The following is a 12,200-nucleotide window of genomic DNA, read 5'->3' on the forward strand; positions in this document are numbered from 1 at the left end:
CTCCTCCGCTTGCATTCCCCAGTGATCTGACCTCAGCCCTCTTCTTTTCCTCTTTCTACAGTTTCCTTACAAATCACAGCTATTGCTACAGCATCAATTACCTTTTTACTTGGCTGATTCCTCCTTTGAAAGCATCAGCCCCAAAGCCCACTGGCCCCATGGCACCAATTTCCCCAAGCAGCTCACTGTCAAGTCCTCTAGTGTGGAATTCAGTATCTGCTCTTCCAACCCAACTTCTTCTCCTGCTTCCCTATTTCTCATTCTTCCCAGCCTGGGAGAGTCTGCTATATTTTAGGCACTGTGCAAAGCTCTGGAAAGACTAAAATGAGTAAGACGCAGTCTCTGCCTCCAGGAAGCAATCACCTGCACTCAAGTCCTTAGTGACATCTTTCTTCCTCCCTTGCTATGTCCAGATCTCCCTTACATACGCCCATCTGCCTTACCCTGTGGCTGCCCCACCATGTCCAGCTCAGGTCCCTGCAATAGCTTCCCAGAGGGCTTCTCCTGCCTGCAATCCTGTCCTCTCCCCAGCCAGCCTCGACTCTCCCACCCATGTCATCTCCCTACAGCACAGCCTTCCGGGCCTCCTGGCTGCTCAAAGACCTCCACTAGGTCTCCACGGCCTGTTTGAGGAAGTCAAATACTTCATCCAGACACCTCAAACCCTCATAGTCTGGGCCCAACCTAACTTTTCACATTTATCTTCCAGTAGTTTTCTGCATATAACCTGTGCCTTCAGTTTTACTCTGTCCTCGGCTTTGATCATGTTCCCTCCTGTCTGAGATGCCCTCTCCTCTATCTGTTGAAAGCCACACATCCTTCCAGGGCCTGACTCCAAGGCAACCCACATCATGTGCCTCTGATGCCCTCAACCACCCAGCAGCCGTGCTCCTTCACGCCTGTGAATCCCCAGAGCTGTGCTCCGTCTTTATGTACTTAACGCCTCCAGTCACACTGTGTGGAGCTCCCCTACACCAGGCTCCATCTCTGGAGGGTGAGCACACACTCCACTACCATCTGTCGTAGGCGAATGGACGCGACACTCAGAAAGCGGTGCAGGAAACTGACAACTGGTTCTGAAGGGCCTGGTGCTGTTACCAGATTCTCTCTGAGTGACCTTCCCTCAGAGCTGGCTTGGAGAGCCACAAAGGAGAAGTCATTCTTTAGGGTCACAGAGCTTGCTGCTCAGGATGTCTTCCTCTCCTCTGTCCTGATTCACTCTCAAGTATTTTTACTAGATCTAACTGGGTCTTTCTCCCACCGTGCCATCACAGGCTAAAATAACCCAAGCCATCATATTCGTCTTTTCCAATTCAACTCCCAGGAAGCCCCTCTGCCATCTACCTTTGTAAAGGCCCAGAGACACTCACGTTCAGGGATGGAAGCATTGTGCAGGTTGTTCCCTGAAAGCCGGGCCTGGAAGGCAGAACTGAAGAAACCGTCACCAGGGCCACTGTGGGAAGAGAAAGAGCAGAAGAGAGCCAAGTTAAAGGAGTGAAAATGTGATTTCCCAGGAGCGCTGGGAAGAGCTCTGCTCAGTTAGTTTAAGGGAAGTAGAATCAGATCATGGGACAGAGGTGGGTGATGGAGTTGGAGAAACTGGGGTCCAAATCCCAACTCAGCCACTTACTAGCTGTGTGACCTTGGGCAAGATAACCCTGTTTAGCCTTAGTTCCTCATTTATAAACTAGAGATTTAAAGAAACCCAGAGAAGTCGCAAGTGATTGTGGTTAAATGAGATAATGTACACAAAATGCAGAACACAGTTCCTAATTCTCAGTAGCTACTCATGAAGTGGGAGCTGTTGCTGCCGGTGTTATTGCTATTGTTATCCTCACTCCTACTGCACATCTTATTGTTGCCTATCCCTGCTAAGTACAGGGGACTCTGTTTAGAGATAAGGGACAATTTGGCTATAAGGAAAATAGCTTCTTCCTTCAGGTTAGGGTGCTGCCTTTCTGAGCCCTTAGCATACCCAAAGGATAGAATGTAGCAGGAAAGAAACAGGAAAAAATCCCTGGGTCCCTCTCCTATCATTTTAACCACAGACCCAGAACATCACCCAGCCCCTCCACAGGCTTAAGGGCAAAAGGAAAACCAGAAGCAAGATGCTGCAAAGGCTCTGTCTGTACCTTTTACTCAGCACCATGAAGTGAACAGCAAAGGTGGCCGTGTAGAGAGCCAGGGGCAGCACTATGAGGCACAGGACACGAGCAGTCAGGTGTTTTCCCACAGTCACCTGCAAACAGAGGCCAGTGGGGGGTGCCAGGCACGTGAGACCTCATTATTCCTTATGCACTATGCATGCATTATATATAGATTTTAATGTGTAAGTCATAATCATAAAAAATGGCCAAGAGGAGAGGAGAATATGTGGAAACCCTAAGCCTTTCTATAACACCCACCACCCAAGCACTACACAAGATAAACATGGGCCAGCCCTCTGCTACTTCTCCAGGCTCTACACCCAAGACCCTAGCCTGTCACTGTGCCAAGGGCAAGGCACTGCCTGCATCTGCAACATAGCTGCTCACCAGTCCCCTCCATGTTCCAGGGACACTGACCTCCTTGTACTTTCCCAGTGCTTCCTCTACTGTCCCAGCCCAACCCATCACATGGCTAATTATCTTCCCAGCTTCCTCCCAGAGGCCTTCCTGGATTGCCTGGGACTGGCCTAGTGCCCTTTTCTGTGTTCTCCCAGCACGCCTGGCTGACTGTAACTGCCTGCTTCCTTATTTTTCTCTCTCCATTGACCCCAGAGGATGGGGACTATATTGTATTCATCTGTATATTTCAGCGCCTCACACACAGTGGATGGTCTTCACATATTTTCTGAATGAATAAATGAATAAGTGAATAAACTTGTTAGGAGTTGGTTCGGATGTGATGGAGCAGCACCACAGCAGAGTGATGGCCTGGGGCCAACCTAACCTGGGTGTGACTCCTAGATACACCTCTCACTCCCCATGGCCTTCGGGAAGTCATTACCTCTGTAGGTCTTCATTTCCTCATTTGAAAATCAGGGTAATAACTCCCTACCTCACAGAACTATTATGAGGGGTAAATGAGATAATGGAGGTAAAGCATTTCACATAGTGCCTGGCACAGAATCAGCCCTTAATAAATAATAAACCGTAAAGGCCCTTACTGGCCTCCAAATATGGAGGCTGTGGATCAGGAAATGAAAATTGTGAGTTCAGACCAGGCTTGGTGGCTCACGTGTGTAATCCCCGCACTTTGGGAGGCCGAGGCGGGTGGATACCTTGAGGTCAGGAGTTTGAGAACAACCTGGCCAACACAGTAGAATCCCATCTCTACTAAAACTACAAAAATTAGCTGGGCATGGTGGCATGTGCCTGTAATCCCAGCTACTTGGGAGGCTGAGGCAAGAGAATCACTTGAGCCCAGGAGGCGGAGGTTGCAGTGAGCCAGGATCAGCTACTGCACTCCAGTCTGGGTAACAGAGCAAAACTCCATCTCAAAAAGAGAAAAAAAAAAAAAAGGCAGACATTACAAAACAAATGCAAAAGGAGACTTCCAAGAATGTTAATCCATCCTCTCCCTTGAACCCTATCCAATCCTCAGCCAGGCCCACTCCTTGATGTCCTGCTGTCTGCGGAGGGTTGGGGGTCCAGCCCACCTGGGACCCAGAACACAGCCACTCTGCCACCTGCAGCAGAGACAGAGAAGGCCACTGGCTCCTACTCAGCAACATCAAGGAGCAAAAACATTTCCACAGCAAACGCTTGGGTGCTCACCAATGAAAGACTGAGGTCTCCAAACAGGTACCAAAGGTCTGCAATGGTGTTCAGCCCCACTTGAAGGATGATAAAGAGGCCAACAAACTTGACCCCTAAAGCACCAGCAAGACTAACACCAGTCAGGCTGAGCCAGAACCACCAGGGGGCAGAGAAGGGCCTGAAAATCAACAAGACAGAGTTCAATTTGGCAGCTGGAACCAAAGGAAAACGCAAGCGCAGCAGGGCACAGGGCAGTTCTCAGACTTGGAGAGGCTGTGCTGTGCCCTGTCTTGGGGGCTCTTAGCCTCAAGGGACCATGGCGTGGCTCCAGGGAGGAGGCGGTCTGTGAAAGCTCTGGAACGGCAGGCAAACCACAGTCTGAGTACGCAGGGTATTTTTCTGGGGAGAGTGTCCATAGTGCTCCTGGCTAAGTACAGGGCTCAGGGTAAGCGGGGGCTCCTTCTTCACGAGTGACCGGTCAGGCAGGAGTGAAAGGAGAATCCTTAGGTGCTCCTGGACTCAGGCAGCCCTCTCCTTTGTGTCACCTCTGCCCCTGTCGAAGGCAGCATTTACTGAGTGCTTACTATGTGCCAGGCACCATTCCAAGTATAATACATACATTAATTCTTCTAGCCGTCACTATAGCCCACAGCGGATCGTATGTCCCTAGGTCCTCTTTTTGCACAGGAGGAAATCAAGAGACAAAGAGGTGGAGTAATACAGCTAGCAGGCAGTGGGGCACAGTTTTAACTCAGGCAGTTGGGTCAAAGTTAGTGCTCCTGACCATTTTGCTGTTTGTATAGCACCTAGTACTCTACACTGTGATTCTCTGGCTCTCTGGCTGCCTTCTCTGCCAGAGCGAATATTCCTTAACAGCCAAGCTCAACAGAGCTCTGTACATCCAGCTCCTAGCATAGTACCTGGCACACAGTATGTATACTCAAGAAATGGTAGATGGAAGTGGATGTGGCGTAACCAGAACACCCAAAGCCAGAGTGGGCTGAGAGTCACTGATCAGGTTTGATTAGCACAATGGAGCTTAATGAGCCTGGCTGTGCCAAGTTAACATCCAGAAAAGCCTAGGAGGGGCCAACTCTTTTGGTTTGAATAGAATGAATGACTTATTCTACTTTCTCAGAAGTAGAAGGATGATCTGGAAAAGACTATTCTGGAAGTAGACTGGACCCTCCAGGTCAGCTTTAGAACTGACCAGGACCTGGAAGGATCCTCTTGGCTGGTATGGGCCATTCAAACCAACCTTTATATACGCTATTCCCATCATTAGGTCAGGACTGGATGCAACCACTGAGGGCAGGGAGAGAGTTTCCAGGCAGTGTCTACCCTGGTGCCCTCCCTTCTAGGACAGAGTATGTGAAGGACAGGCCTGTCCTGGCATCTCCTAACCAGCACTGGTTACGAGAGGCGGGTGGGGAAAGCATTAGGATCCCTCCATAACATCCCAAAACCCCTACCCAATTGTACTCCATTGTAAACATGATAATAATACGCTTGAAAAAGACAACTGACATTTTCTCGGTCTTGAATATGGCAAAAATAAAATCATCTGTAGAAAACTTCTTAAAATCCATTTTTATGATCTAAAATGGACAATCTAAGTTAAAAAAACAAACAAACAAAACGTATGCTTGCCTCAAGCTCAGCTTCAAGACAAGTCTCTGGGCATCTGCCCTGGCCCTGGCCATTACAGAAGTTCTGGAGCTGCCACAGCTTCCGACCCTCCCCTCCCGGGGACGGAGTTTCTGACCTGTTGGCGCAGGAGTTGTACTTGACCATGCTCAGCATGGCAGCCATGATGAAGAACATCAGGATGGGGTCCAGGAGGATGTACTGGGACAGAGTGAGGCATCCCGTATCTGAAAAACATGAGCTCCCTGGTGAAAAGGCGAGGTAAGAGAGGGGCTGCCTGAAAACCAAACACCCCAGCAGTAGGAAACAGTCCCTCTTGCCAGTTAATTGAGTGTAAGCACTTGTACAGTCAGGACTAGAGTCAATATCAACACTGAGTCATCGGGGAGGTGGAAGGCCACAGCTCTGGGAGACATCAAAGCCCAAGGACAAGAAGCAGTATCTCACACTGCCTCTAGGCCCTCAACTCAAGAGAAGATCATGTCATTCACTCACTCAGACCAGCCCTGAGACGAGTTCTCTTCCTCATTTCCACCATCAAAAAGGGAGTCCTGCCACTGCTCATGTAACCACAAACTATCTACACCCATGATAGAATCTTATCATTTTACATGAAGTCTCTCTTGGTGGTTGATTGATGGCAGAATGATCTTCTTTTTTAACTTAAATCCTTAAATCTCATTATGTCATGCTCCTGCTTAAACCCTCCAATGTCTTCCAATCTCACTCAAAGTAAAAAGTTCTCATGACAACTGCCAGAGTCTGTGTGGTCTCCCTACCCATCCAACCTCATCTCCCAGCACCCTCTGCCTCACTCACTCTGTCCTCGCCATGCCAGCCTTCTTACTGTGATTTGAACCCACAGAGCTCCGCACCGGAACTACAGTACACGCACTTCCCTCTGCCTGAATGCTCTTCCCTCAGATCTCTGCAGGGCTTGATCCTTTGTCTCACTCAGGTCTCTGCTCAAGCTCCCCTCTCAGAAGCTCTTTCCTGACTACCCTGTCTAAAATAGTACTGATCTCCATTATTCCATCCCTTACCCTGCTTTATTTTCTACCTTGCACTTGTGGCTTAGGACATCACACGACAGACTTATTCATTTACTTGTTTATTTACTGTCTGCCCATGATGGAGTAAACTCAATGAGACCAGAGTGCCTCATGGGTGTACCCTCTGAGACCGAGAAAAGTGGCCGGGAGCAGGGTAGGTGCTTGAGAAATTACTATTGAATGAAAAGTGCATAAATGACTAAATGAATGAATAACTGAAGATGGAAATTCAAGATACAAGGAAAAAGCCACCAGTCGTCTATAGAGAAAGCCAATAATCTTGCAATCTATCTGTCAAAACAAAGCAACATATTTGTCAAAGCAAACCCATAAAGTACCCCATTTAAATTGGTCTAGATTTCTTTAAATGTTAAGCTCCCCAAGGTCTTGAATTCACTTTCATAGGAACAAAGCTAGCAACAGGATCAACTTCTATGACGAACTCTCATTTATCCACATGAGGATTATTATCCAAGTTCCCATTTTGCTATCTCTTGCCACCCAGCTATTTCTGCATTTGCCTTTATATTTAGTTGAAACTAGTTTAGGAATGCAAACTAATATTAACCTAAGAGAAGCAAAATTAGAATTATAAGCTTCCTTCAAAAACAAACATACTCACAAATCTATCTTATTACCCATTCCAAACTCAATTGTGAATAACGTGGAGGTAAATCTATTCCTTGGGATTACTCATACCGATTCTCCCCTCCAAAAATATAAAGGCTTGTTATATATATAAAACTATTGATATACATTAAGTATTACTAGTGAATGAATGAGCTTTGTAGTACATTTTACCCAATCCTAAAATTAATTGAATTGGACCCACAGATAGGACCCTTGAACGTACTGATTTTCAGCTACATTTACAGAGTGGCAGCCCATTTCCCAAAAGCCATGGCATGGCTAAGACAACTTACCAAAGGTGAGGAGGGCAGCGGTGAGCAATGCTGCCGAGAGGGACTTAGACAGATCCAGTACAGTGAGGTAGGCAAAGGGGACCAGCCAGGAGCCAAGGAATGCACAGAACTGTGGGAGAAATAGAGAAGCTGTCAAGTAACAAGCTGAGCTAGGTGAGGGACCTACTGGACTCAGTACAACCTAACATTTAAGACAGGGGACCTGATGAAGGCATGACTTTGGTGACCTAAAGTCACCTAGGATATCTATAACTAAGAAAAGAGTATTGTAATAGTGAACAGCCAAATCAAGCAATATGTATGTTCCCATTAAGCAGCAACTTGTGCACTGACATGAAATCAGCAGAGTTCAGCCAGGAAGGTGTGGGTAGGAGAGAGGGAGAAAAGCAACCAAGTAGCTACACACCAGGAACAGAGAGAAGGGAAGAAAATGAGTGTTATTAACACAGAGATAGGAATTGACAGCCATTAGCTTCTATTACACAACTGTAGGTACAAGTTGAGAAAGACCCCTCTGAAGGTATTTCAGAGAATTTTAAGGAACCCCTAGTTCTTTTCTTCATTTACACCAGAAACCAGTCTTTAATCTACCCAATGTACATATTTTGATTTTGGAAAAAGGGATTGCTTGATACTTCAGTACCTGGATGCCTGTTTGGTTTTTTGTTTTTTTAAGCTGCCAGCCCTCTTCCATCCCCTACCTGTCCATCAGAATAAACAGACAAGCCAGAATAATGGGAAATTCTTATGTCTGGTTGTTACATCCAATTACATATGGCACGTGGTGTTCAAAAGTTATTAGGAAGACACAGAATCACTTAAGAACATGAACTTGAGGGTAGGACATACTCCTTGTTTAATATACCACAATATGGCCACGCAAATCATCTAACGATGAGGCCAAATAAGCACAGAGTCATTTATTTAAAATGCTATGAAATCCTCAAGGAAAGGGGCTTGTAAATGCAAACTTCTCTGAGAGGTCCACACTGGAGGTCAGCTTCTGCTGGCTTCATTCAGCCACACGTTCGGGGTTCCCAAAGAGTTGGGGATTAAGGCCCTGCCATGTTCCACCAAGGCTGGTGCTGTGAATTAGGACACACAGGGACTGGAGCAGACATTTGGCCTCCCTTCAAATAAGGCTGGAAAATTCTGTGTGCCTGAAACCTTCATTGGGAAAGACACAGGAACATGGTGACAGGGTGTGGGCATGCTGAAATCTTCAGAAAAGGCTCCGAGATGTAGGCAACACTCCAGCAGCTGTGCCTGTGAGGGGAGGAGCAGGCAGCGTGCCAGTGCATGGAGGCACCACTGGGACTGCAGGAGACTCCTGACTGCCCGGGTTCCAGGCTGTTCTCCAACCTGAGGTCTGACAGTACACCGGGGCAGGGCAGCAGGTGACAATGCGTGCTTGCTCCTATCTATGTCATCTCTGTATTATCTGCGGCCTCCTCTTCCCTTCTTTCTCACCTCAGTTCTGACCATCTACACCACAGGGGAAGGTCTGATCATCCTCCCCCTCGTCACCACCCAGAGTCCCTTTATTTACACCTGCCACCACTCCAGGGCTGTTAACTATTAACATTTCTGATTTAGTGTGGCCCCAGGGTTCAGTCAGTCCATATCAAGTCAGGAAACCTTACTCCTCTCATTCCCATGTAGCTGTGATGCTCATATTTATCCCCAGGCTTCTGGAACAAAAAGGTACCATCATATCCACTCAGGTAGCCAGCAAGACCTATCAGCATCTGAGGAGAGAAGAACAAATAAAAAGATGAGAAGCTTTTAGGAGAAGATTCCTCTGTCCTCTGAACTTCCCTCCAGCTGCACCCACAGACTTTGGGTTCCCTTGACAACTGTCCATAGAAAATGTTGCCGATGCGACATTTTCTCCTGCAGCTGCCACAGAGCAAAGAATCTTTTGTCTATAGAGCTCACTGCTTGAAACAAAACCTCTCTTGTATTATGGCTGAGTTCTGGGAACAGCACAACCTAAACACTTAGGAAGGAAAAAGAGCCCCACGATTTGAAGGGCAGAGTCAGTAAGGGGCCCTCTTATTCCGCTTTCCTTCAGATAGTGTAAAATAAAACAGGGCAGCTCTTGGGTCATGGGCAGAGGCTGATTCCTGGGGAACTGGCCTCTTGAAAGGAAAGTGAGGTTCCAAGTCACGGTGAGGGAGAAAAGGGACCAAGGAGCTACATACCAGGAATAAAGACAAGGGAAGAAAACCAGAAAGAGGAATGCAAAGACAGATGCATTTGCCCAGAGGGGAAGAGAAAAACTGCCAAAGACCAGAGGCTAGTTTCTCCCATTCCTAATATTCCAAAGGAGGGCAACGTTGGTACCTCCCAAACCAGAACAAATCAACTAGAAATTGAGACTGTGAGTCATGAACCCTTCAAAACCTTTGACAAGATCGGCTGTGTCTTTTGTATATTTCCTTGGCCATCAACATTGTAAAATTCTATTTTTCGCATAAGCAATCAGAAGCAGCTGAAGTATAAAAACCGCTGGCAAACGCCAACCATCTGGGACAGCCCCAGGCTGCTCCAGTCTGACCCCCCAGGCTCTGGTGGGCTGGGATGCAGGAGGGAATACACTGGCTGTGTGGGGAAAGTCTCTCTTAGCTACACTTGTGGGACTTGGATTTAGACTACTAACTAACCCACTATTTTCTCTAAGTAGTTCTAAACAGAGCCACGCTACAGCTCCAGGTCAAGGTACAGAAGCCAAAGTTTGGCCGAAAAAGACAACAAAGACTTGCTTTTAAAAACGAAGGCGGGGACCCCAGGGCCCGGACAGGGTCATCCAAATACCTAGATGAACTAAAGCTGCCAAGTGGCAACAAATGGATCCCTCTTCTCACCTGGGATCTCGCAGGACAAGCTTGCCTGGTGCTGACCATACATTTCCAGACTGCTTGGCTGGTCTGGGGTGAAGAAATGCACAGATGGTTTGGACCTCAGTGTCCCTATATTCTAGCTCTTTGATCACGGACAATACTTAATATCTCTGAGCTATAGGTAATAAAAACTTCCTCCCGGGGGCGTGAGGATTACAGGTGATGCCATTAAGTAAACACCTAACACTACGCCAACCACTTAGCAGACACTCAAAATTCAGTTCTCTCTCAGTTCCCTTACGGTTCAAAGTAGCTCCAAGTTAATTTCTTCTTTTTTTTTCTTTTTTTTTTTTTTTTTGAGGTGGAGTCTCGCTCTGTCCCCCAGGCTGGAGTGCAATGGCACGATCTCAGCTCACTGCAACCTCCCCCTCCCCGGTTCAAGCAATTCTCCCGTCTCAGCCTCCAGAGTAGCTGGGATTACAGGCACTTGCCACCATGCCCAGCTAATTTTTTGTTTGTATTTTTAGTAGAGACGTGGTTCCACCATGTTGATCAGGCTAGTCTTGAACTCCTGACCTCAGGTGATCCACCCACCTCAGCCTCCCAAAGTGCTGGGCTTACAGGCATGAGCCACCGCGCCCAGCTGTTTTTTTATTTTTTATATAAGTTTCGTTCTTGTTGTCCAGGCTGGAATGCAATGGCACGATCTTGGCTCACTGCAACCTCCATCTCCCAGGTTCAAGCGATTCTCCTGCCTCAGCCTCCCGAGTAGCTGGGATTAGAGGCACCCACCAACACGCCTGGCTAATTTTTGTATTTTTAGTAGAGACCGTGTTTCACCATGTGGGCCAGGCTGGTCTTGAACTCCTGACCTCATGATCCACCCACCTCAGCCTTCCAAAGTGCTGAGATTACAGGCGTAAGCCAAGGCGCCTGGCCCCAAGTTAATTTCTTAACTAAACAACTCTTTCAAATCAACAGAAAAAAAATGAATAACTTACTAGAAAATATGGCAAATTCATAGAAAACAAAATACAAATGGCTAATAAACATATGAAAAAATGTTCAACCTAACTCATACAGCCATGCAAATGAAAACAGTGACATGTCATTTTTTACTCTCCAATTGGCAAAGTTTTTTTTTTGAAACAAAGTCTCGCTCTTGTCACCCAGGCTGGAGTGCAGTGGCGCGATCTCGGCTCACCACAACCTCTGCCTCCCAGGCAGATTCAAGCGATTCTCCTGCCTCAGCCTCCCAAGTAGTTGGGATTACAGGCACCTGCCACCATGCCCGGCTAATTTTTGTATTTTTAGTAGAGACGGGGTTTTACCATGTTGGCTAGGCTGGTCTCAAAAACTCCTGACCTCAGGTGATCCACCCGCCTCAGCCTCCCAAATCCCATGTTGGGATTATATGCCTGAGCCACCGCACCCGGCCAACAAAGTTTTTAAAGTATGATCATACCAGTGCTGGCAATGATGTGGGGAAGAAAGCACTGTCATACGCTGTTGGTGGGAATATATATGATTACAACATCTTTGCAGGAAAACTTAGCAATATCTAACTCAATTTTAAATGTGTATATACTTTGATTTTTTAGCTTGGTTGCGGGGAATTTTTCATATATACCTTGACAACTATACAACGATATAGTGTACAAGGATGTTCACTGCAATATCTTTTGTAATGGCTAAAAACTGGAAATAACCTACATGCTGCCCACCAACTGAAGAGGCGTAAATACTTACGGCACATCTACATAACAGAATGACACACGGCCATTAAAAAGAATAAAGCGCATCTTCATATGCTAATGTGGAAAGAAACATATCATGTTTCAAACACAAGTTGCTGAACAATTGTAGTCTTATCCCATTTGAGTTTTTAAAAAGAATTGTGTGTATATATAATGTGTTGTTCATATGTACATATATAAAAACATACACGCTTTTATTTGCATAAAAAATTCTTAGAGGAATATAAGAAACTATTGA

At 46.6% G+C, this 12,200-nt stretch overlaps 1 protein-coding gene across 4 annotated transcripts in view; it reads right to left on the reverse strand.

Annotated features, from left to right (window-relative positions):
• Positions 1–12,200, reverse strand: part of POMT2 (protein O-mannosyltransferase 2) — a 47,429-nt gene that overhangs the window by 22,856 nt on the left and 12,373 nt on the right. For all 4 annotated transcript variants that reach the window (XM_007987397.3, XM_037984319.2, XM_037984321.2 and 1 more), the window contains 6 exons: positions 9,006–9,110; positions 7,363–7,471; positions 5,506–5,614; positions 3,759–3,918; positions 2,133–2,239; positions 1,371–1,453 (listed from right to left, as the gene is read on the reverse strand). In XM_007987397.3, the coding sequence (XP_007985588.2) occupies positions 1,371–1,453; positions 2,133–2,239; positions 3,759–3,918; positions 5,506–5,614; positions 7,363–7,471; positions 9,006–9,110 (673 nt within the window). The remainder of the gene's footprint in view (positions 1–1,370; positions 1,454–2,132; positions 2,240–3,758; positions 3,919–5,505; positions 5,615–7,362; positions 7,472–9,005; positions 9,111–12,200) is intronic.

The sequence above is a fragment of the Chlorocebus sabaeus genome, chromosome 24, assembly GCF_047675955.1.
Source record: "Chlorocebus sabaeus isolate Y175 chromosome 24, mChlSab1.0.hap1, whole genome shotgun sequence".
Lineage (NCBI taxonomy): Eukaryota > Metazoa > Chordata > Mammalia > Primates > Cercopithecidae > Chlorocebus > Chlorocebus sabaeus.